Source organism: Protopterus annectens, chromosome 3.part1 (genome assembly GCF_019279795.1).
Source record: "Protopterus annectens isolate FY-2018-M chromosome 3.part1, PAN1.0, whole genome shotgun sequence".
Lineage (NCBI taxonomy): Eukaryota > Metazoa > Chordata > Ceratodontiformes > Protopteridae > Protopterus > Protopterus annectens.
This window is the reverse complement of record NC_056732.1, coordinates 441,578,171-441,604,495: the sequence shown is the minus strand read 5'-3', so window position 1 is coordinate 441,604,495 and position 26,325 is coordinate 441,578,171. Positions and strand designations below refer to the sequence as shown.

General features: G+C 41.6%; 1 protein-coding gene across 1 annotated transcript in view; it reads right to left on the bottom strand.

The window, feature by feature from the left end:
- Positions 1-26,325, bottom strand: part of KMT2C (lysine methyltransferase 2C) — a gene marked incomplete in the record, with an annotated part of 4,117,755 nt that overhangs the window by 2,892,834 nt on the left and 1,198,596 nt on the right. Inside the window, 1 exon segment of the mRNA XM_044066891.1 lies at positions 5,926-6,608. Within this exon segment, the coding sequence (XP_043922826.1) occupies positions 5,926-6,608 (683 nt within the window).

Genomic DNA, 26,325 nt, shown 5'->3' with positions numbered 1-26,325 from the left:
AGTTTCCCCAAAGGAAAAATCCTCAGGGGGAGAGGCAGAAGGAATGGAATTCTCTGCATCAGAGTCCTCATAAGTAGGAATAGACAAATCCTGTTCATTAGAAGAGTCAGAAGAAATAGAATCCTGTTCAGAAGATTCAAAATCAATGTCTTGCCTAGGCCTCTTAGAAGGAGGGGGTTGGTTACCCCTGATCAGACTAATTAAATCTTCAGCCATTTTGATCATTTGTTTTTTAGGCATAGGGGCCTGCACATGTGGCTCAGGTGTCAGTTTTTTAGACATATTTAGATTTTGGTCTTAGTTTTGAAGATGGCGTTGGTCTAATATACAAATCTGTAGGCCTGAAAACAGCCTCAGAAGCCGGTGCCTGCACAGTGGCTCCAGACCCATCTAAGGTAGAGACTTCTGTGGGTTCCATAATTGAAGCATCTCGTGGCATACCGGACTCCGAATGGGTCTCAGTAGAGGCCTGCGAATCAGAAGTAGCGGGTATCAGGGGCTGCAAAAGCACCTCACTGAGTACCGGCGAACCGGCGACTGGCTTAGGAGAAGCATCGTAGTCGGTTTTGGACCTCGACTGTGTCTCTGTCTTTTTCTTTGCGTTTTTTAGGAATTCCGGTAGTCAGATTGCTAACAGACGACATTTCTGGATAGTTAAATCTTGAGCCAAAATATTTAGAAGCAAAAATATACAGACGTTTAATAGTGCGTTGATTAAATTTAGCACAAAACCAACAGCAAGGCACGTTGTGGTCAGGGCCTAGGCAAGGAATACAGTACAAATGAAAATCCTTATGAGGCATTTGCTTCCCACAAGCAATGCAATTAACTTTTACTGACATCAGTAAGGAGCAAGAAATAGTTTCCCCAATGGGGTACTTAGCTTTTTAGTTGAAGACTTAGTTTCTGAAACTTGAAAACGAAAATTTCACGAGTCGGCCGACCAGCACTTGCGAACTGCTTCTGCTTCGGGCACTGCACGGCAAGAAAGACTGATGTAATGGCGTCGGCTGCATGCTTTATACCCCTGATGACCTGACGTCATGGAAGAAGGAACAGCAATCGACGCAGGACCAAAGACTTTGTTAATCAAGCCGACTGAGGGCAACCCGCCAGCAGATTACCCAAATGTAATGACTGCAACAGTGAAACATGAAGAACATCTTGTAATTTAAAGCCCTGATGGCAAGAGTTGCAGAAGTACATACCTTCTTAACCTATCTGTCTAAAGCTCTAGAATACCTGTCCGAAGGTGTAGGGTTTTTGGCTGTAATAGCCTTAATGCCTTTAGGTCCCTGGGTAAGTGTCTCTGGATCCGCAGAGGGATTCTTAAAGAGAAATTTGTGAGAGTCAGGTAACTCTGTAGTATCTGTCAGAATTTCTAGGAGCTGGTGGTAAAGTATCAGGAGTAAGACTAGATTCCATGAAGCCATCATCTACAATGTCCAGGACGGGGGGGGGGGGGGGGTATAGCTAGAAGCCTGTGCTGGGGCAAGTCTAAAAATTCTGAGTCTCTTTTTGGACTGAGGGTAGTCCTGGCATTCCCAGTGGAAATGCTCTCTTAAAGTATGCAAGGTTTCACCAAAAGAAAAGTCCTCTGGAGGGGAGGCAGACGGAATGGAATCCCCTGCATCAGAATCCTCATACGTAGATAAGGGTATGTCCTGATAATCAGAGGGATCAGAGTCATCGGACTCACGGTGTGTAAAATCTGAAGGAAAATCAATTCTTTGTCTTTTAGAGGGGGAAGGCTGTCTTCCCCTAATTAAAGTTATAAGGTCTTCAGCCATTCTAAGTATTTGTTTCCTGTGGCAAGGGAGCTGGAGCCTGCGCTTTGATCATCGGTTTTCTAGGCATAGTGTGAACTCTGGGCCTGAGAAACTTGGTATTTTTAGTCAAAAACGAAGCTGTCGGTTTAATGCAAACATTGGAAGGTCAGAATACACCTTCAGAAGCCGGTGCCTGCACAGTGGCTCCAGACCCATCCAAGGTAGAGACATCCACAGGTTCCATAGGTGAAGAAGCAACTCGCGGCATACTGGACTCCGAATTGGTCTCAGCAGAGGCCTGCGAATCTGTAGAAGCGGGTATCAAGGGCTGTGAAAATGCCTCACTGAGTACTGGTGAACTGGGACTAGCTGAATGGAAGTGTCGACGGCAGTTTTGGGCCTATGCGGTCTGTCTCTGTCTATCTTTATGTTTTTTTGGAAGATCGACAGTTGGATGGTTTATGGAAGTCATTTTGGAAAATGGAGAACGAGAGCGAAAGAATTTAGTGACAAAGATAGCCTGACGACGAATAGTTCGGGCATTAAATAAGGCACAAAAACCTACAGCGAGGAACGTCGTGGTCTGGGCCTAAACAGATGATGCGGTAAGAATGAAAATCTCTGTGAGGTATTTACTTTCCGCAGGCTAGACAATTGTTAACTTTTTCTGACATCAGTTAGAGCAAGAAAAAAGGATCCTCAATGGGGTACTTAGCTTTAGAAGACTTTAGGTCTGAAACTTGAAAAACGAAAAGTTCAGGTAGCGGCTGACCGGCACTTGCAAACTGGTTCTACTTCGGGCTCTCTCGCGGCACAAAAAGCTGATGTAATGGTGTCGGCTGCATGCTTTATACCCCTGACGTCATGGAAGAGGCGACAGCATCCGATGCAGAAATCCCAAGACTCCGGTATTCAGGCAAACTGTGGGCTACTGCAGGCAGATAACCCAAGTGTGATGACTGCAACAGTGAAACACGAAGAACATCCTGTGTTCAGGCTGGGAGTGAGACAGCCTGGGGAAGCACACTCATATGTACATCTTGATATCCCAATGCATATGAGCTGATATCATGAGTCGGACTTATGACCAGGGGAAGGTAAATCTTTGGTACCCTGGCCTGGCATCAGTGGTGACAACTCCTATTATGCAGTGTCAGTAGCTAAACAGGTAGCAAACACACCTTCGGTGCAGAAGGATGTGGGTTCTATTCCCACACCAGGCAGATTGTTTGCTGAAACTGCAGTGTGTAGCATAAGGGGGTGCTGCACTCCTGAGCATGCCATCCTTCGTATGAGAAGTTAAACAGAGGCCTCATCTGCTTCAATTGGTGGTAGTTCAGGTGGATGTAAAAGATCCCATGGCTCCTATCAAAAAGAGTAGGGGAAGTTCCCACATGTCCTGCCCAAATTTCTCCTAGTAGCATAAATACCATCTGGGGTCTCCCCTGAAAAGAAGCTACTAGCCCAGTGGGACTAATCAAGTCAACAAAGGATACATAAATATGTCAGGAATACTGCAACAGTGATTATAGTCAGGACTAGTTACTCTTCCTCCACTTTTGCAAGGGATATAAACACCTGATCTTATTTCCTTGACCTTGTCTATGGAATACCTTAATTATGTGAACACCAAGAAAGTCTTTGATTTTTTTCACCCTTGTTTTGAGGATTAGACAAAAAGAGGCAGCTTTATGGTTTAATTTAAGGAGACATTTAGCGCTATCTTTGGCATGAAATAAGAGTCTCTCAGAAATAAGATGGAAGGTTTTAACTAATGCTTTACATAAACATATTTTGGATAAAGGTGATGCTCATAGTTTTAAGTTTTTGATATTGAATGTAATCTACATGCCATTACGGGGTGGTGATATCAAGCTATTGACTGAAAATGAAGAGATGCGCTGGATATTGAGAATGAGAGCACACATACCCCCTGGTTTGAAAGGTGCTTTCACTTTAAAGCCATTTCTCGGATATCTGCATGAGGAATTATAATTAATTGATTGTTTAACTGGTTTTTAAACATGTGACCTTTTAGAGTTTTAAATACAAGTTCAGTTTGTAAGTTTAACATTGCCTGATGAAGCCTGTGGGCGAAAGTTTTATAGCTGCTTAATAAACTGACGGTCTTACTGTGTTTCCAGCATCTTGTTTTTTTTATTTTTGATATTATACCAGTTAAACTTAAATGCAAAGATATAACTGACCCAACAAGCTGCTCATTTTTTTATATCTCTATATATAAAATATTTATATGTCTCTATATATTTACTTACTTATAAAAATAAAATAAATAATAAAAATAAATATACATACGTGAGTGTGTGCACACATACATCTATATCTACACACAAACACACAGATATATACATATGTACACATACATAGCTATATATATATATATATATATATATATATATATATATATATATATATATATATATATATATATATATATATGTACTGCTCAATGAGTAGAAAAGGAAAGGGTGGGAAATGACCAACTAGTTGGAAAAAGACAGAAAGAGAGAGATATTAAAACCTAAGGCAACAGGAGAAAATACCACTGTGGGAATAATAACAATAAAGTTGCCAGAGATCAAAGAAATGTCTTAGCTGTACACACAAAAAGCCTGAAAGACAGAAACCAATGCTGAACCTATGTGACCACATCAGTCTTAAAGAGGCAAATGAGAGCTGAATGACTGCTAGGGTGGTGGTGCATTAATAGAGGGAGGAGAAGCATGAGCCTTGGAGCCTAAATTCTGAAGTTCCAGATTCAGATCCTTGGATCTGACGTACTAAACTGATGAGGCGGGTGAAAAAAGCAACATCTGGTCTGAAAAGTTTTACTTACTAAAATGTTTATGGATATGAACTAATAACCGTATATGATGCAACAACTATTAAATGTGCTTAGTATAAACTTTTTAAACAGTTCTGTCTGCCAACCACCACCCCATGCAACCTATATTGGATATTTGTTCCTCAAGAGGGCAAGAGCCATCACTGCCCAATTCGTTCCCTCTCCCCAAAGCAACAGCTAGTCATGGAACCATCATCCAGACAGATTACATGGTCTTCCCCTAGTTCTAAGTAGCTCCTAACACCTCTCTGCAGCTTTTGTGGGATGCTAGCATGGCCAAGCTTTGAGGAGAATCATACAAACTTCCCCATGTGACTGTCCCCTGACCTATGCAGCTATACAACAGCAGCATGTCTCCCTGACCTAAACTTAGAGGGTTTATCAACCAGTGCTCCTACTGGCAGTCTCCCAAAAAGTGAACCAATACATCTTCCACCATACAAGATTGGAGACGCTGTATGCTATTCACTCTTATTCTCCTGCCCTGCTCCCTCTAGCTCCCATGCTCTCTTATCAAACATGGGTCATCTAGATTAAAGTCAGTCCCTCTCTACTATTGGAGGAGTGTGTGTGCTTAGTATAAATTTAAGGTCAATTAAAAATGATCACTATAACAACGTAATGCCTCAACAGCAAGTGTGTATACTATAAACACTGTATAACAAAAAAAAAGGGGACATAAAACACGGAATGAACAGCTTGAAATATATATTAATGCTTACTTACAGGAATCTAGCTGTCATGTGATGCACATTCCTTCTAGAAAGCAGTCAATTTTAGACTTGCAACAGGTTACGTTCACCTGCAGAGTCTGTTTTGCACAAAGAGCTTCTAACCTGCAGATACTACAAACTCTATATCCCACATCTAAGAGGAACAAATTCCAGTTGTTACTGCCATAATTAGAAGTAAATCTTGCACAGCCTTCTGACAGTTGTACTGCAGTTTAGTTCTGAATATACTCAACGTTGCTGTAAGACATACTTCAGACTTCTCCGATGTCTTACATAACTGAAGGTAAGGTTATTTTCATTAAAATATTTAACTGGACAAAACTCAAAATTACCAGACTATACTTTGGTGAAAATCTGACAGTAATTCACATTAAAATACCTTACAAATGAAATATATCCAATCATTATTTCTAAATACAGTGACAATTTTGATGTTGTGATCATAGCAGACTTTTCTCAATAGTTAATATTGTGTTTTGTGTTTAAGAAAGTTACAACCAGTCAGTTAAAAGTAATAAACATTTGCTATGAAGCTAAGAATTATAAACTAAATTACCTGTTTCACCCTAGGCCTTCCAGGAGAAAATTTCCTCTTGCTGATAGCTGGTTTTCCCATTCCAATTTTTGGTGTTGTGTATACGTGAGACGGTGTAGAAGCATTAGTTGTACAAATGCTTAGAGTAACAGATGCACTGGGAGACCAGCTATATGGAGAAAGAAATCCCGATGCAATAAAGGGTGGTGATACAACAGTTTTGTTACTATCAGTTGATATAGTTAATGTTGGACTTGATTCACTTGACTGTTTGAAAGTGTAAAGTTCTGTTGGTGAATCCATTTTTGAAGAGGTTTCACTGGTGGTTTCCATCTCTGCATGGACACTGCATGCTGACCTTGGGGAGATCTCACAGTCCATCTTTTCTGTATAGTCATCTTCAACAGACACTGAAATGCCTACCTTTTCACCAGTCTCCTGGGCAGGATGTGCAACTTTTGCTAAATTAACTTCTACAACATCTGATTTCTTTACTTCCACTTCTAGGACACTGTCATCTTGTTTCACAGTTTGTTCACTCTCTTCTTGCTGCAACCTCAGCATTTCATCTGTTATGGTCACCTGTGTAACATTCACATCTGAACTGTCTACTGTTTCGGTCTGCTTAATTTGTGTACTGCTGGTTTCTACTGATTGAGAAATGTCAGGTTCAAGTTTATCAGTTTCTTGATCTTGTGTAGATCCTGTAACCCAATTAACCCAATGTTAAATGAAAAAATATTACAAACAACTTTAACTCTCTACCAAACTATCTAAATATATTACTGATGTACACAACACTATGGTATACACCACTTTAACAGTAATGAAGTTTAAATGTTCTACATAAAAGAAGGGAATTTCAAAATGCACTCAGATATTCCCCACTCCATATGGTTTCTCCCTAGCCTCATAACACAGGCAAAATATTTTCTAACTATTCAAAAGAAAAATACATTCGTCCTTATTGGGTATTTAACAAGTTTACAGTAAAACAAGAACATTTGTTTCTTTATAAGCACATGCTGCTATATAAACCTTGCCAAACTGCTGTCCTGGGAAAACACAGCTGTTTGACAGTTCTCACCATAGCCATAGAAGTTCAAACAGGACCACTGCTGCAGCTCTTTTACAAATTAACATGCCTTTGTGATACGCAGAAAACAGGATTCCAGACAGACTTCAAAACCAATAAGATGTCTGCAAACTAGACACCATGCTACTTCCCATGCTGAAGGCTTCAGCCAAAACAGCAAATGGAAAAGCAAGGTGTGTTAGCTTTGAGTCTTTTTTGAAACACAGCATCTCCAACAAATTTACCTAACCCCCTAGAAACACCACAGCCATAACTAAGGTGGTGTAAAGTAGGCATCTGTGCCAGGAATAAGATGTTAGGGGACGTTATAAGCAGATACTATGTATCGGTCAAGAACTACAAGCATTCAGCATTAGTAATTTGGGTGCGTTATACGATGTAGCAAGTAGTTTGCCATATTTTACAGGACAGTTTGGGAGGGGTCCCTTAGGTATGAGAGGACCTTATTTATTTTATTCTTGATCCTCAACTTCAAAGCTGAGGGGAGCCAGATCACATACTGGCAGAGGGCATTCAGAATAGCTAACTATGGCTGTGGCACACACACCTGGTAGAAAGAGACAATACAAGCATAACTCAGTGGAAAAACGGCAGCCGTAACCCATCTACCAAGCTAATCAGCTAGGATATACAAGTAAAACACACAAAAACGATAAGACTTCTTTCCTTAAGGAGGTGAAAACATCCACTCCATTAAAAATATCATCGCTAACTACATGCACAAGGTTATAACAAAGTAGCATGTTCTCAAAAAGGAAACAGAGTTACATAAGGCATGCAAAGAAAAGCATAGGAAAATAGGGGGCTCCTACAACCAGCAGCAGTGATACTATTAGTTCAACATCTACAGTTACAGCAAGCACCTTCAAACAAATGTAGCATGTTCATTGTAAGGATTACTGCTGAGATTTCATATGTGAATATAGCATATTAGACAGCAAGAAATTACATGAGCCCCAGCCCCTGAAGCGACCTTCTAGTACAGCAAAGGCAATGCTAGCTCTACTTCTACGTTTAAAGTTCAGTTTGTAATGCTTAGTAGAAGTCTCAATATATATCAAAGTGACAACCCATAAATATTTTCTATTGAGACTTCTTTGAAAAGAGTACTGGTGGTAGCTGTCCCTGGAGTGTTTGCCCTAATCTAGGCAGCAAATCTTTCCATAAAAGTCATAAAAGGTAGAGCAATTAGCTAACCATACTGAGTTTTTGTTTAGATACTGGTCTATCCAGCTTTTGTGCAAATCCAAAGTCATCAACATTCAACCATGGCGCACAGAATCATTTCACCTTTACCCTGTGGATTGGAGTGAAACAAACAGCTGAATGGACTAATTCAGGGAAAAGGCTCTAAGACCACCTCAGTTCTGGGTGCCACCATGTCCTTGTTGGAAGTCTGTGAAAGGCTTGCTAAACATCAGTGCCTAAAGACGCGAGATATGTTTCTATCACCAGTGCTACACTCGCATCTGAAATATGTACCACTTCTGTCTAATTATGACAAGAAAACAAGACTATAAAATGTAGGCTTAGTAAGAGTGAGCATCTCAATTACAGTGCTCAATTGCCAAGAAGGAGGAATAAGGTACTTGAAGGCCTCAAGTTTAAGGTACTTTTCAGAAAAAAATACAGCAAAGAGTTAAAAAAAAAATGGAGGGTTAAAACACAAATGACTGACATTTATGACAAATGCACTTCAACAGAGTTCATTTGGTCATGTTCAAAGAGTTTAGAAAGATAATGTAACATTAGAGGAAAAAAAATCTTCAGTGGATTTTTACTATACAGCATTGGCAGCTGTTTTCATCTGCCTAGGTATGACTTGCTGGTGGTGTTGTCTAGATTCCTGTAAAGCATGGCTACCTGCAGTACAAACCAGAAATATTTCCGGCCTTGAGGATGGTGTTTACCAAAGTTCCCTCCTGCTGGTTCAGCATGGTGCATAGAGAGATATAATTATTGATCATTTGTGGAGATGTGAACTGGCTGGAAGAACCACACTTACCTTGGCCTTGTCTGTTCCTTAAAGAACAACTGGGTCAGGACTAGCCACCCTGAGTTTTGAATACTGGCTCTAGACAACTGTCACTGCTGATGCGACACCCTGATCCCAAGTCAAAAAATTGGTTAAAAGGGCTTGTGGATGATGGATGGATAAATTTCTTGACTCCTTTATTACTTTTACAGGAACCTTTTGAATGAGTAGGATAATGGGAAAGTGTGCACAGAAAAGTACAGTTGTGTACACTTACCATAAATGTTGATGTTCGATTTTATTCACTGTTGCAGTCATCACACTTGGGTTATCTGCCTGCAGGAAGCCCTAGGTCGGCCCGAATACCAGAGTCTTGGGATTTCTGCGTAGGTTGCTGTCGCCTCTTCCATGTCAGGTCAACAGGGGTATAAAACATGAAGCTGATGCCATTACATCCGTTTTTCTTGTCCCAGATGTCAGGAGCCCCCAAAATAGGAAGCTATTACTTGGTGTGGAACACCTCCAGTAAAAATTAAATATCCCCGCCATAAAAGATGGCCATAAAGAGAATAGGCAGAAAGGATATAGAAAACCAGGGGGATGGAGGGAGGGAAACCAGGACTGCAACAGTAAATACACTCTAACATCTACATTTATGGTAAGTGTTCACAACTGTACTATGTTCTTCGTGTTTCACTGTTGCAGTCATCACACTTGGGTTGATTCCCAAAGCTGAGGAAGGCTGGAGACAGTCAAAAGGTGTTAGGACTGGCTAGCAGGCCTTGTAAGACTGCTGTAGCAAATCCGGCTCATGATTTAGAAAAAGTAGCCAAGTGGTAATGCTTGGTGAAGGTGTGTACAGAACTCCAGGTTGCAGCTTCCAGGATGTCCCTGGTAGGGGACTCCCCTGAGAAATGCTGTACAGGTTGAAGTAGCTCTAGTGGAATGAGTGCTGATCCCCAGAGGGGTGGGTTTTCCATAGTGCTTGCAGCAGAAATGGATGCAGTGTGCTATCCATTTGGAGATGGTTTGCTTTGAAATGGCCTTGCCCTCTGCCCTGTAGCAAAGTTGACTAGCAGCTTGTCAAATTTTCTGAAAGGCTTAGTCCTGTCAAGGTAGAACCTGAGCTGTCTGTGCATGTCCAAGGAGTGCAGGATCCTTTCCCCTTTATTCTGAGGATTAGGGAAAAAGGTTGGCAAATGGATGCATTGGTTTAGAGCTACACTGGATACCACCTTGGGCATAAAGGAAGGGTTAGTCCTGAGGGAAACCCTGTCAGCATGGAAAATAATGAAGGGCTCCACCACCATTAGTGCCTGTAACTCAGACACTCTTCTTGCTGAAGTAATAGCTAGAAGTAAGGCTGTTTTCCAAGAGAGGAATTTTAACTATGCTGAAGCAGCAAGTTCAAAGGGGGGGGGGGGGGGTGTGAGCTTCTCCAGTACAAAGTTAAGGTTCAAGGGTCCAGGTGGGAGTTCTCCTAGGGGGCCTTAAATTGTTAGCTCCTCTCAGGAACTGTTTGATGAGAGGGTGAGAAAAGAGAGGAGGTTCAGTATTATAATGAAATGAGATGGAAGAGGCATGAATCTTAATGGATGAGAAGGATAGGCCTCCGTGGAACAGCTCTGCTAGGTAATCAAGGATTTGAGGTAAGTTGGGCACAGCTGTCTCCTTTCCTTGAGACGGACTCCAAAAACAATATCTTTTCCACTTTTCAGCATAGAATTTCCTAGTACTAGGCCTTCTGGCCTCAAGGATGACGTCCAGCACCTGTTTGCTGAGGGATGCTGATGATGCATTTAGAGAATAAGCCAGGCTGCAAGGTTTAGGGTATGCAGCTGTGGATGCAAATTCTGTCCCTCCTGCAGCAGGGAAGGTGTGTGATCTAGGTGCCAGGGTGGCACTGCTGTCAGACTGCGTAGGAGTGGGTACCAGTGCTGGCGTGGCCAGTCTGGTGCAATAAGGATTGCCCTTGACCTGTCCTGTTTGATCTTGAGTAGTACTCTTGCGAGGAGGGGCAGAGGAGGAAAGGCATAAATTGAGAGGTTTTCCCATGTAAAGGATAGGGTGTCCACCTTCCAGGCTCTGCTGTGAGGATTCCTGGTGCACAATTTGCTCAACTGGTGGTTTTGGGGGGAGGAAAAAAAAGTCCACCTCCGGTGCTCCCAACCTCTGGGTTAGAAGTTTGAATGAGTTGGGGTCCAGTAGATTTCTGCTTAAGTCATCTGCCAGTGAATTTTGCTTGCCTGGCATGAACTGAGCTTGTAGGTGCACTTGGATGCTCAAGGCTGTGTTCCACAGAGCCATGGCTAACCCGCAGAGTGGGTAAGAATGAGTTCCGCCCTGCTTGTTTATGTACCACATAACTGGTGTCTGTCTTTATCAGGAACTGTCCTGGAAGGATAAAGTATTTGAAGAATGTCACAGCATTCTGTACAGCTAGCATCTCTTTTTGATTGATATGCAAGGGAATTTGTTCTGGGATCCATTTGCCTTGAATGCATTTGCCTGCCATGTGAGCCCCCCATGCATAGTCTGATGCATCTGCTGTCAGGGTTTGGGCGGCGAGGAGTTGAGTGAAAGGAAGTCCCCTGTTGTGGTTGCATGCTTCTGCCCACCAAAGGAACTCTGCCCTTAGACAAGGTATGACAGGAATCGCTGTTTCCACATCCTGCGAATGTGGACACCAGAGACATTTTTAGTACCACTGAAGTTTTCCTCATATGCAGTCTTGCATATGGAATTAGAAGAATGCATGAGGCCATGAACCCTAGGGCTTGCACTATTTTCCTTGCAGATAACTGGGTTTTGTTGGCCATTAGTTTTGAAATAGTTTGTCAAATGGACCTACTTTTCTGGAGTGAGGAATGCCATCTGGTAAATTGTGTTCAAGCTTGCTCCCAGGAATACAATTTGTTGGCTGGGCACCAGTTGTGATTTCTATTTGTTGATGGTGTATCCCAGTGAAGGTTAGACATCCTTTTACAAATGCCAGCAGCTGAAGTAGCAATTCCTGACTGTCCACCTGAATCAGGCAATCGTCCAAGTAGGGATAGATTTGAATATTTCTCTGCCTGCAGTATGCAATGGCTGGAGCCAGGCATTTTGCGAATACTCTGGGCACAGTGGATAAGCCAAAGGGAAGTGCAGAGAACTGATAATGCATAGAGCCTACGCTGAAACGTAAATATTTCCTGCAAGACTCCCTTATGGGGATGTGCAGATAAGCTTCTTTTAAAGTCTAGGTTGACTAAAGTACAGTTGTGTACACTTACCATAAATGTAGATGTTTCAGTGTTTTCACTGTTGCAGTCATTACATTTGGGGTTATCTGCTTGCAGGTAGCCCTCGGTCAGCCTGATTAACAAAGTCTTGGGTCCTGCGTCTGTTGCTGCCCCTTCTTCCATGATGTCAGGTCGTCAGGGGTATAAAACATGCAGCCAATGCCATTACATCAGTTTTTCTTGCCCCAGATGTCAGGTGCCCCCATAATGGGAAACAATTAAATATAAAAACAAAATGATATACCTCCAACAAAAAAGCAAATACACCAAAAAGCTTTTAAGCATAGTGAAGGAAAGTAGAGGTATAGCCAAAAGAAGTTAGGGGACTGGAGGGAGGGTAACCAGGACTGCAACAGTGAATACACTCAAACATCTACATTTACGATAAGTGTACACAACTGTACTATGTTCTTCATGTTTCACTGCTGCAGTCATTACATTTGGGTAGATTCCCAAAGCTATGGTTGGGAGTAGGAATTTAGATAGCATTAGGACCAGCCATGAGGCCCTGCAAGACTGCAGTGGACAAGCCAGCTCTGGATTTAGAGAAAATTTCCAAATTATAATGCTTAGTAAAAGTATGTACAGAACTCCAGGTAGCAGCTTCTAGGATGTCCCTGGTAGTGACTCCTCTGAGAAAGGCTGTAAAGGTAGATGCAGCCCTGGTGGAGTGAGGTCTGATCTCCTATCGGATAGGTTTTCCACGGTGCTTATAACAGAAATGAATGCAATGGCCTATCTATTTAGAAATGGTTTGCTTTGAAACAGCCTTCCCCACTGCCCCTGCAGCAAATGCCACCAGCAGTTGTTCAGATTTCCTTTGAGGTTTAGTCCTGTCCAAGTAGAATCTATGTTGTCTGTGCACATCTAAGGAATGTAGTATCCGTACCCCTTTGTTGTGTGGATTGGCAAAGGAGGGTGGCATGTGAATAGACTGATTAAGAACCACACTGGATACCACCTTGGGCATGAAGGATGGATTGGTTCTCAGGGCCACTCTGTCTGCATGAAAGATGATGAAAGACACCACTGCCATAAGGGCCTGTAATTCAGACACCCTTCTTGCTGAAGTGATTGCCAAAAGGAAGGCTGTTTTCCAAGAAAGAAATTTTAAGTCTGCAGTGGTGCTAAGTCGCTGTCCGGTTCGATTCTCAGCTAGAGCGTCTTCTGCGTGGAGGCATGCGTGAATGGGTGTACCTTCGTTGGAGGTTGTGCATCAGGGCTGGTAACTCAGCACGTAAAAATCAACTACCAATCATTAGCGGACCGGAGTTCTGCTTGTGGCGACCCCTAACCGAGAAAAGCCGAAAGACACAGCAGCAGCAGCAGCAGTAGCAGCTGGCTCGAATAGAGGTAGAATGAGCTTCTCCAAAACAAAGTTAAGGTCCCAGGCTGGGGTTGGAGCTCTCCTGGGTGGTCAAATTTTTTGCCCCTCTGAGGAACTGCTTGAACAGTGGATGAAAGAAGAGGGGAGGTTCTGTGTTATAATGAGCTGAAATGGCTGAGGTGTGAATTTTGATGGATCTCCAAAAAGGTGTTTAGAGTAGACAGGTCCAGGATAGGATGCTATGAATTGTCTTTTCTGGGTACCAGGAAAAGTCTCGAGTAGAAACCTTGTCCCTTTTACTCCACTGGTACCAGCTGAATAGCTCCTATGCTTAACTCATTAACCCCGAGTACCTTCTCATGGCGCCTGTGTGTTTAACACCGAGCGCGCCATGAGAAGTTACTAATTTCAAGCTGATACCCCAGAGTGCTTCCTGAAGTGCGAGAAACTGTAGTGCACATTTGTATTTGAACCTAATGTAAAACACACTGAAATTGTAACTGAACATGTAAATTACATTATATAGTTACAATTCAGTGTGTTTTCACATTAAAGTTTTACTTGTAAATCTGTTTAAAAAGTTGTTTTTAAAGCAAGTGGTGGCAGCCAATCGGATTCTTGCAATCCGAACCACCACTTGCATACCAGCTCCACCCCCAACCTAATTTTCTTTTCTTTATCCAAATAAATAGAGGGTCCAGCTACAGGTATTTCTTTTCTTTTTTTTGAGACTTTACTCGCTACTGGATCCCCTCTATTGTATTGGTGCACTCACGGAGACCGCAAGAGATAGCTATTGACGCTCACCGGTATTTGCTGCAAGGAGTTCCTGGTGTGACTGCTCGAAAGAACTGCTTTTTTTTCCCATTCAGGTAAGCCAGACAGTATGTGGTTGTCATTATGCCTTTCTTCACCCCCAAATATCTAGAAATATGTTTGCCTTATGTCTAGATTGTTGATTCAATTCAAAATTCATTCAATTCAATTCAAAAACGGCGGGAAGGGTGCTTGGTTTACAGTTAGAATGTTGGGGTAAATTGACGTATAGTGTGAGTACATTTGTATTGTTTTGGTAAAGTAGTAACTTTTGTAGAAAAGTAGCCTTGTTATTTTAGTTTTGTTCCCCTATGCCAGGCATTTAGTTTTGTAGTCACTGGTGTGCTCCATGTATGTATAGAAATAAATGGCTGTGCCTACGTGTATTTTGACAACTGTAAACTTATTTATTTTATTTTATTTATTTTACATTTGTTAACCGGGCTAGTCTAACTGGATATATTTCCATTTTCAGTAGAGGCCCGGGGAGAAAAGCTCCGGCAATTATAGAAATTACAACATTAAAAATTAAAAATTTAAAATTTAAAGAATTAAATGTAGAAATTGACAGAAAAGGTTTTAATAAAAATACAAGAAGGACTTGTGCTTAGAGACAGAAAGTAAGCTGTACAACCAGTATTAATAAGATAGAAAAAGAAGTTAGTTAATTAAGAGAAATTAATCTACTAGAGAGAGTTTATTGGCATATAAATTTGGGAGTATCAGTTAGTCTATCTTACTAGGAATTAGTATGTAACAAATGCATTAGGAGTGTTAGTAATTTAAGCGAGAATAGTAGGAATTCTTAATTTAGGGAGCTATATTTAGTAAAGGGAAATGGTTAGTCAGGCTTGCTGCAGGGGCATAACCAGTTTGTTTGGAGGTGTTTTTTGAGGTTATGTTTAAAGAGAGACAAGGATGAAAGTAATGTTATTTGGGTTTAGACTTTGGTATGTAGGCGACATACCTACATAATGTAGTTATGTCTTTTTATACTCGTGCAGATTTGCATTTTCGCTGCTCAGATTAAGGTAGAATGTGTTCGGCAGTAAATGTGTCTAAGCGCTATAATGTCAAGTGAGTGTAAGTCCGTTTTAAAACCTGATGTAGTAACATAAAATAAGTTTAGTCTATTTCTTTGACTTGTTTATGGGGAATGTGTAAGTGGGTTGTGTAAAGGTTCTTGGTAAAATTAAGCGTACATGGATGAGCACAACTTCACGCATTATAGTTTCTGCAAGAACACACACACACTACGATGTGAGCCCTAGACTCATTACTGCTCGTTTCGCTTTCAGATGTGATTACGGTATTATTGTTGCAGTAGAGTAAGCTCTTTTTGCTTATGGTTTGTTGTCAGATAATGTATGTGGTGCTAAAAAAAAGATTGCAGATGGTGCAGTATTCAGAAAAACTATATTATAAATTTCTCTGCAGCTTGTACTGTTCTGTATTTTATAAATTTCTCTGCAGCTTGTACTGTTCTGTATTTTCAATTACATTTTTTTGTTTTGCATTGGCATTACAAATGAGCAAGTAGTTCCAGCGCTCGTCTGCTTGTGTTAGGTTGAAGTCAAATACCTCCCACGATCGTTCTTGTCATGTACTTTTGTACGCTTACTAGTCTCATGATCTGAGAAGAGTTGTATATAGATAAGGACCCGCAGTGCTCTATAATGGGCCGTACAGCAGATTTATGTACAACCTAATATTACAGCTTCAGAACCAATGTCTTGTATTACCATCAGAGTTCATATCCCCTTCTCATAACTCCCATTAGATGGCCATTTAAATTCGAGTCTGAGTCCTCTGTAACAACCAAATCCTTCACCCAACAACCTTCAGTCAGTAACTGAGAATCAAGAGTGCATGGATACCAAAGTGTGTGATTCTACATTTTTTGGCATTAAATTGCATACTTTTGGAGTTAGACTTGTGCAGTAATGATGGCCAGGGAACTATTAATGTCTATATAAAAATTTAGCAGGTTTGTCAATTAAGAGTGCCCATTAACTGAAGTAAAGGCGTTTACAATGTTCCAAGCATGTACTCAAAGTACAGGTCAAACGAATAGTCATATGATCAACATCTGATGAGCTTGGTTGGGTTTAGAGTATAAGGGACTTCAGTAGTTTCCTTCCAAATTTCAGGGACATAACTATCCTCTTGATGACTACTGTTGCAGACAGATCATGCAATCTTCTAAACTTTCTGCAACAAGAATCTACAAAGGTGACTGAGGAGTGACCACTGATGTGTTGGGTTTGTTATTTTGATTTGTGTAACTTGTATAAAATTTTATAATTCTGGTTCAGCACATTGTTGTGTTAACTCTCAAGTTCTGATCACCTTAACTGCATGTTATATTACTGGGGGTTTACACACTTACTGAGCTAATTCTCACAGATGCGGTTTTGTTTTATGCTGGACCTTCATATATACTGTTACTTTTTGTCTGCCAATTGCCTAGGTTAGCACTGAAAAGGTTCCTTAGACCAGTTCACTTAACCCTGTTAAGTTAGGCAGCTGTGAATTCTGCAGTCACTAGGACTCTTTTTTTTTTTTTTTTTTTTAAGGTGCGGTTGAATATAAGAAGGATTTGATTAAACATTCAAAATATACAATCTAACTGGTCCATTTAGATCCTACAATCAAAACCAATTAGTCATAATTAAATAATTTTTGTTAACTCCCTATTTGTGACTAAGTTATGGAACTTTTATCCCTTCTAAATATCCAGGCTGACTCAAATAGTAAATCAATAAAAAAAAAAACAAACAAAACATCTCAATATTACTCTTATGTCCTCATGCAGCTGCTTAAGTGTTCATCACTGATAAAACACCAAATGTAATTTGCTTCTTACTAATGCAAGCCTAGTCTTTCTACTGTCATCTGCTAACTATTATACAAAAAAACTTTGCTACCTTAGAATATCTATTCATACATCCTTTTCTACATATTTTACTACTCTTAGGTAAGCTGCTGTTATGGGCCATTTTAAGCCTAGCCAGTTTCCCTTTTGGTGCTTGAATTAACCTATCCCAGTTGGTGTTAGGTTGACCTTACCCATCCCATGGTCAATAATTGTAGTGATAATAACTAGGATCATACCATAGATAATAAAGAGGGGACCCATGCATGGGATAAAACATTTACGAGATACCTCTCTTCATTAGTAGTACAAGGGACAGTCCTGGGATAAATGTTATGTTTCCAGTCCATAGATCCAAGTTGGGGGTTACAATAGAAGACACCACCCTCGTGGCAGAGGGGGACCGCAACACCAGGGTGACAGAGATCACTTCTCTGGTTAGTCCTACCAGCGCTCCTGAAGGGAGGCCCAGCTGTCCTACTCTGGAGGCAGAGCTGATGTGGTAAATCAGTAGGGGTGTGTTTTTGCCAAATGGTATGACTATGCATTTTTTTTGCCTTTAACTTAACGCCATAACTTTGTAGCTGTGAGACTCTTTGCAGTATGTGTCATTTGGGGAGTCAGGGACCGCACCCAACATAGTCATCCGCAAACTCGGGTCAGTCACAGGCCCTTGATCATTGAATGGACCTCTGAAAAGTAGATGCCAAACAGTAGGTGTCCAGGTGGCGGTGCCTATTTTGACCTTGTGGGTCCTATCTGTGAACCACCCATCTGATGAGATGTGGATCAACACCAAGTTGTTAGCTTTTCAGTGATGCCCGAGTGGGGGATTGTGTCAAAGGCCTTGGTCAGGTCAAGGTAAGCTTTATGTACTGACTTTCCCTCATCCAGGGCCTTGGTGATGGTCTCAAAAAAGTCAATTAGGTTCAGTTGGCAAGATCAACCTACATTCATCCTGCAGTCTCATATCTGTAATACAATATGCAGGTGACTCTACTCTCTTATCTATCTCCGGTACTATCTCTGAACTACACACACTAACACACAATTCCTTTTATCTCTGTTAAAAATGGCTCAAACAATCAACTAATCCCCTAAAAATACTTAACTCCTTCTCTTCCTACCTATTCTAAACCAACCACTCTCTTCACATCACAGCCTCTCACTAAATAAACTTCAGTGGCTGGAATTTCCGCACATTCTCCTACATTTGCAACTCCACACTACCTTTTCCATACTCAACAACCTCTCTGCCTGGCCTACTCTTGCCTTGCCTCCCGTGTTACTTTTTACTCCCCCCTCCCCCACAGCCTCTCCGGAGTGCATCTTATCTCAGTTTATAAACTCAAGGAATATTGGCAAACTACTTTACAAACATTCTGTCTCACTAAATTGGAACACACTCCCTCTCCATACTAGCTCCAACCTTTCCTTTCCCTGTTTTAAGTTAAGGCAGTTTTCAGTGGAGGCCAGGGGAGAAAAGCTACTCATACAATTATTAAAGCTGATATCAACGAAGTGTGACACTGCAGACAAAGAACATTTGGAAATAAGTCTGGTTTCTAGGTGGGTGATGTGTAGTTGGTGAGAACCGGTATGTGCACATTAAACTGCATGGGTCATGTGCAAATGTTTGATTTTACAGCTTGTGTATACTCGTCTCTACAGCTTTCGGCAAGGGAGCATGTCAACATTTCAGGAGATGTGTACATTTCCCTCTGCATTTTCATGTTTTGCGTTTTATTGTTGTTCTGTTATGCACTTTGTTTTTATTTCATTCTTGACCCACACACACACACACACACACACACACACACACACACACACACACACACACACACACACACACACACACACACTGAAAAGTCAGCATTAGACTAGATTTTGTTTTCGCTTGGACTGGAAATTTCTTAACAGATAACCTGAAAAATACTGTAGTTAAACAAACGTAGATAGGTAATTATGTGCACTTTGGTTTCATTGTATATGTAGTGGATGGCACAGCACATAATGTGTGTGTGGGTGTGTGTGAGAGTCTGTTGCCTGGACATTATATGATTGACTTCAATACTTGGCTTTGTTTCTGGTGTGTTTCCAGGGGGATTCAATATTGGTCAGCATGGGAGTACAAGGGTATCAGACCATATTACTTAGCAAATGATGGTCTGCACCTGTCTTCGTGTATTTGATATTTACTGTTTATTCCACAGAATTTTGTGATGTAGATAAACAATTGTAATATGACTCATTCCTCATTGCTTGGCATGATGCTACCAAGTAGGTGGGAGGATGGGCTCAATAATAACTTTTATACTGTTTTTGCTGAGTAAGTGAATGGCAGAAAACAAGCTATCTAGTTTATTTCTGCTTGTCTTATTATTATTATGTTTATAGTGAGTAGTTGCCTGAGTGAGATAAGGTTATTAGAGAGTGACTACTGACAGCATGGAGCTACCATATTTTTATGCATTTCTCCTGGCTTTGTCAGTCATGTGTGGAATTTACGTGGGAGGAAGGGCACAGTAATATGTAAGTGCTATACTATTTGAGTGACTATGTCCTTATAACAGATTACGACTGTGTTGCATAACACCTGCAGAAGGTAATATAATGAATGCCAGCAATTATCACCTGTGTCTGGCCATGCATAACTTTGCAAGTCATTAGCACAGTGCAGTTGCAATATAGTACTGAGTCATTGTCACTTTTCAGGTAAAACTGTCAGCAGCTGTTACTGTTATTCACATAAGTACAAGTCGTTATCACATTGATGAATGCACCACTCACATTTGGCTCTTTCTCCACTTGCAGTGATTGCAATACACCCCCACCCCTCCACACTACTTTCATTTATATCATGTATACAATTTCAAGAAATGTAAGCAGTCTAGGAGGAAAAATGTAGACATTACATCTTCAATTGCTGTATTTTCATGAGAAAGTAGCTGGAATACGAGGATTTGTGGTGTACTGTATGAACAATTTGAATATATATATTATTATTGACTGTCTTGCATCCTCTCATTTGACAGAAAATCATAAATTGTTTTTAACTATAAGGCAATGACAATATCCAAACTCATATGTTGTATTTCTTTGCGACTATTCTGCACTGCTGTGGTAAAATATTCCCTGTGCTTTTGAACTATGAAGTCATTCTGTTGAGTTACTGATTATAGTCTTGCTCTTTTATTTAGCATTAAATATATTGATACCTCCTTTTGTGGGTGAGATACCAGAGGCATATTTCACCTGTTAGACTATTTGCATATCTGTTTGGTGAGCTACCCAGGGTGTAAAGTAGCTGGGGATATATATATATATATATATATATATATATATATATATATATATATATATACACACACACACACACATACACACACACACAGCTTTATACGTGTATGTAGATATATATAGATGGAGATATAAATATATAGATATGTGTATATAGAGATAGGTGCATTGCTTTTCACGTGCCTCTGTGCTGGTATATTACATCCGAATGTTGTATTGCATTGTGTTTTTCAGGTGTGATTTCAAGTGTAAAGCAACATAGCCACCACCAAAGATGCCATCTGTTGAGGAGAAAGCAAGCAGCATTTACCTGTTGGGTGAGGAAACTGACTGTGATGGTTGTAGCAGTGGTTCAGACAATGGTATGCACCTTGATGTACCACATAATGCCAACCAGAGTGAGGATGATGATTATGACTCAGAGGATGACATTCCACTCACACGTCTGCGTGACAAGGCCATTGCCTGTGATAAGGATGATGCCCCTGTGCCCGCCATTCCTGAAAGACCACTATGAGTTGCCAAAGCAGACGACCAGTAATTATGACACTGACCATGACAGTGAGGATGAGTTGCCACTTGCATACCTAAGGAAGGTGCCCACACACAAGTTGGCCACACACAATGGCCACCAAGGGCATTCAGAGTATGACGCAGACGATGACGTGCCTTTAACTGTGTTCACGAAAGCACGTGGGCTGCCTGACACAACTGTGCAGTCCTCCACAGTGCATGGCACTGCAAGTGCCGACAAGGGTGTGGATGTGCCTTCGACTGTGCATGATGTGGGAAGTTGTCCAGAGTATGGTGATTGGGATGGAGAAAATCCTGTAGACATGAGTCCAAGTAGCTCCTTGTCAGAGAATGATATGGGTGTGCCTCAGCAGGGAGCATGTGTCAGCAGTTCACTACCAACTGCAAGCAGTACAGTTGCTACTGGCATTGAGAGAGCACCATCTCTCAACCCTTCAGCCCTTCCCATTCCCAACTGTTCCTTGCGACCCAGTCAGGTACGCCGAGCATGCCCACCACATAAGATCACGTGGGAAAAACACCTCCAAACTTTACACATTGAGGAATTTGTGGGGCCAGTAGGACCAATAAATCACTTGGGCTCAGATAGCACAGAGATGGACTTCCTGAATTTGATGTTCCCAGAAGAGCTATACACCCGTATTGCAAATGAAACAAATCGCTGTGCTGCACAGAGGCAGGCCGCAGCAGGCAAGGTTGATACGCGGTGGAGTCCTGTTTGCCCAGGAGACATGCGCACATTTCTAGGTGTCAGAATATACATGTCTATTGTACATGCTCCTGAATTGAGGCAGTACTGGGAAATGCACCATGTATACAGTCGCTTCCCAATAGCAGAGTACATGACCAGAGATAGGTTTGAAAAAATTCAGCAGTACTTCCACTGCAACAATAACAGCCTGAGCCTACCACAGGGCTCTGTGGGTCATGACAAGCTACATCACGTACGGCCAATACTGGATGCAGTACTTCATGCATGCAGGACACGTTACAATGTGCATCGTGAGGTGGCTGTAGACGAAGCCATGGTTGGCTTCCGTGGACGCTTGACATTTAGACAGTTTATGCCTGGTAAGCCTGAGAGTTATGGCATTAAGGTGTGGGTGTTGGCAGACTCGACCAATGGGTATGTACATGAATTCCAGGTACACACTGGAAAAACGGAGTAAAATACAGAGGTCGGGCTGGCACACAGAGTTGTGGTTGACTTAACTAGGGGACTGATTGGCAAGAAGCATCACATTTACTTTGATAACTTCTTTACCTCTGTTCCACTAGCACAGCAATTGCTGAAAGATGATCTATACTGTTGTGGAACCATGCACACCAATAGGTCAGGATGGCCTCTAACATTCAACAGACAGGCCATTGGAAAAGCAGCTCGAGGCTACTACAAGCAATTGCAGAGTGGACCACTGCTAGCTACTGAATGGAAGGATAGCAAACCAGTATTCCTCCTGTCAACTAACTGTAACCCAACCTTGCCAGTCTCCAGCACATACAGGAGAAAGTGTGATGGAAGAAAGGCATCAGTGCCATGTCCACCAGTTGTAAACATGTACAACAGTTACATGAATGGGGTGGACCGAGCAGATCAGCTCAGGACATAGTATCCCAGTGCCAGAAAGGCCCGCAAATGGTGGCTGTACTTGTTCTGGTTCTTATGGGATGTGGCCATTGTCAATGCTTTCATTATATTCCGTGAAAGTATCAGCCATCAGCAACTGTCACGCTCTGGACGTGCTATTCCGGCAACACAGTTACAGTTCCGAAGGAACCTAGGCTTGCATCTACTTGCCAGTTACACAAAGAGGAAAAGATGCACTGAGATTACTGTCCCAGAGGCTGTGAGCCTATTTGAGCATGGATCTCACTTTCCGGTGAAATGGCATAAATCAAGATGCAAAAACTGTGCCAGCAAGGGTAAACGTGCTGAGCCATCATGGGGGTGCCCGACTTGCAAGGTCAACCTGTGTGTTGAATGCTTTGGCGAGTACCATGGCCATAAATTTCTCCCATAGTGCTGTTGTCATAGCTTTCGACATGTTGCCTTGATGTAGCTCTCCACTCAGTCTCCCTCCCTTCAGGTGTAGTCAATGTATGTAGGTCAGGGCAACAGGGTTTACATTAGCTCCTCCCTTCCACTCCTAATGGCCATTGCCGAAAGGACACATGTAAATGGAAAAGGCAGAGGTAAAGCAGAGTGACTCACCTGTTTTTTCAGTGTACATGTGCCCTTTCTGTGCCCCATTGTCAGTCAGCAGCCAAGCCCTTTAGCGCCTAGGCCAGGAAGGTCCCTATTCAGTTTTTTTTGCCAACTGGTCTTAGGTTGGTGGGTGCATCGCGGGGGGCATACCCAGCCAGCATGGATCTTGTGATCCACCGGGATCGCAGTTGGGAACTTGGAGACTCTACAGCACAGTCCCATAGTGCTGCTGTCCTAGGTAAGCATGGGCTTGGGTGTGCCACTGTGATGTAATGCAAAAACATGCAAAAAGACACAGCCTGGGTCAGTCTTGGTCTTTTGACATGTTGCCTTGATGTAGCTCTCCACTCAGTCTCCCTGCCTTCAGGTGTAGTCAGTGTATGTAGGTGACAGTAGTAAATGTAAGAAGGTCAGGACAGCAATTAGTGAGTTACTTCAATCCCTAATCCCTTAGGTCCATTGCTGAATGGGCACATGTAAAGAGAAAAGGCAGAGGTAAGGCAGACTGCTGACACTGAAGGAGGTCATGAGACCATAGTGGTATCAGCAGTCTGAGTGGGCAGCCAGCACAGCTATGGGACACTACAGATAACCAACATCTGGAGCCCCATGCCTGTCCTTGGCATATTAGTGGAGCGGCGGTCCTTACCCTGCTTTTTCTCTTTACATGTGCCCTGGCTGTGCACCCTTGTCAGTGTCCACCCATGCTTTATTTCAGATAAGGTAAGACTGCCTTCTGCTGTTCTGGGAGTCACTGGAAAGGGAGCAGCCAAAAAACCTACGCTGTCCCATTGCCGAATATTGTGTTGATGGGTGCATCATAGGGGGCATACCCAGCCAGCATGGATCTTGTGATCCACCGGGATCGCAGTTGGGAACTTGGAGACTCTACAGAACAGTCCCATAGTGCTGCTGTCCTAGGTAAGCATGGGCTTGGGTGTGCCACTGTGATGTAATGCAAAAACATGCAAAAAGACACAGCCTGGGTCAGTCTTGGTCTTTTGACATGTTGCCTTGATGTAGCTCTCCACTCAGTCTCCCTGCCTTCAGGTGTAGTCAGTGTATGTAGGTGACAGTAGTAAATGTAAGAAGGTCAGGACAGCAATTAGTGAGTTACTTCAGTCCCTCATCCCTTAGGTCCATTGCTGAATGGGCACATGTAAAGAGAAAAGGCAGAGGTAAGGCAGACTGCTGACACTGAAGGAGGTCATGAGACCATAGTGGTATCAGCAGTCTGAGTGGGCAGCCAGCACAGCTATGGGACACTACAGATAACCAACATCTGGAGCCCCATGCCTGTCCTTGGCATATTAGTGGAGCGGCGGTCCTTACCCTGCTTTTTCTCTTTATATGTGCCCTGGCTGTGCACCCTTGTCAGTGTCTACCCATGCTTTATTTTAGATAAGGTAAGACTGTCTTCTCCTGTTCAGACGTTTACAGAATGCGTTCATGCATGGCTTGATGCACAGGGTCGGTGGATCGACAATCTGCCATAACGACATCACCGCGGAAGATGTTCACCTGTTCAGAAGGGATGGCATTCACCTAACTGAGGAGGGCATTGCATTGTTCTTGACCAACCTCCACAATGGCGTGAGGAGAGCCATGCAAGATTGCAGCTTGTGAGAAGAATGGAAAACACCCATGACCAAGTCGGACCAGTATAGTAAGTAAAACAATATTATGAAATGTGTTGTGTAAAATTTATTTCTCTGAGCTTGGCAAATAACTTATGGAAATTATGATTTTTTTTCATATTTTGGTAAATAACTTTGCAAGGGAGCATCTGAATGTGATAAGTAATACCTCATTTTGAAAAGATTATTTATAGTTCTAACATGGTAAAAGAATGGTGCCAGTATGTTGTACTCATAGGCAGATATCAAAGTTTTGGACTTGGTTACGGAAATTATGATTTTTTCCATATTTTGGTAAATAACTTTGCAAGAGCAACTGAATGTGCCAAGTAACATCTCATTTTGATGACAGTATTGCTAGTTCTAACATGGTAAAAGAATTGTGCCTGTATGTTTGACACATGTGCAGATATCAAAGTTTGTTTGGGACTTACGGTTATGGAAATTATGAATTTTTTCATCTTTTGGTAAATAACTTTGCAAGGGAGCATCTGAATGTGCCAAGTAATATCTCATTTTGAAGAAAGTATTGCTGGTTCCAACATGGTAAAATAATTGTGCCTGTATGTTTGACACATGTGCAGATATCAAAGTTTGTTTGGTACTTACGGTTATGGAAATTATGACTTTTTTTCATATTTTGGTAAATAACTTTGTAAGGGAGCATCTGAATGTGCCAAGTAATAACTCATTTTGAAGACAGTATTGCTGGTTCTAACATGGTAAAAGAATTGTGCCTGTATGTTTGACATGTGCAGACATCAAAGTTTGTTTCGGACTTAGTTATGGAAATTATTGATTTTTTTTTTTCAAATTTTGCTAAATAACTTTGCAAGGGAGCATCTGAATGTGCTAAGTAATACGTCATTTTGAAAAGATTATTTATAGTTCTAACTTGGTAAAAGAATTGGGCCTGTATGTTGTACACATGTGCAGAAATCAATGTTTGTTTCGGACTTAGGTTATGGAAATTATGTTTTTTTTTCATATTTTGGTAAATAACTTTGCAAGGGAGCATCTGAATGTGCTATGTAATACCTCATTTCGAAGACAGTACTGATAGTTCTAACATGGAAAAAGAATGGTGCCTGTATGTTGTACTCATGTGCAGATATCAAAGTTTGTTTCGGACTTAAGTTATGGAAATTATGATTTTTTTTCATATTTTGGTAAATAACTTTGTAAGGGAGCATCTGAATGTGCCAAGTAATAACTCATTTTGAAGACAGTATTGCTGGTTCTAACATGGTAAAAGAATTGTGCCTGTATGTTTGACATGTGCAGACATCAAAGTTTGTTTCGGACTTAGTTATGGAAATTATTGATTTTTTTTTTTCAAATTTTGCTAAATAACTTTGCAAGGGAGCATCT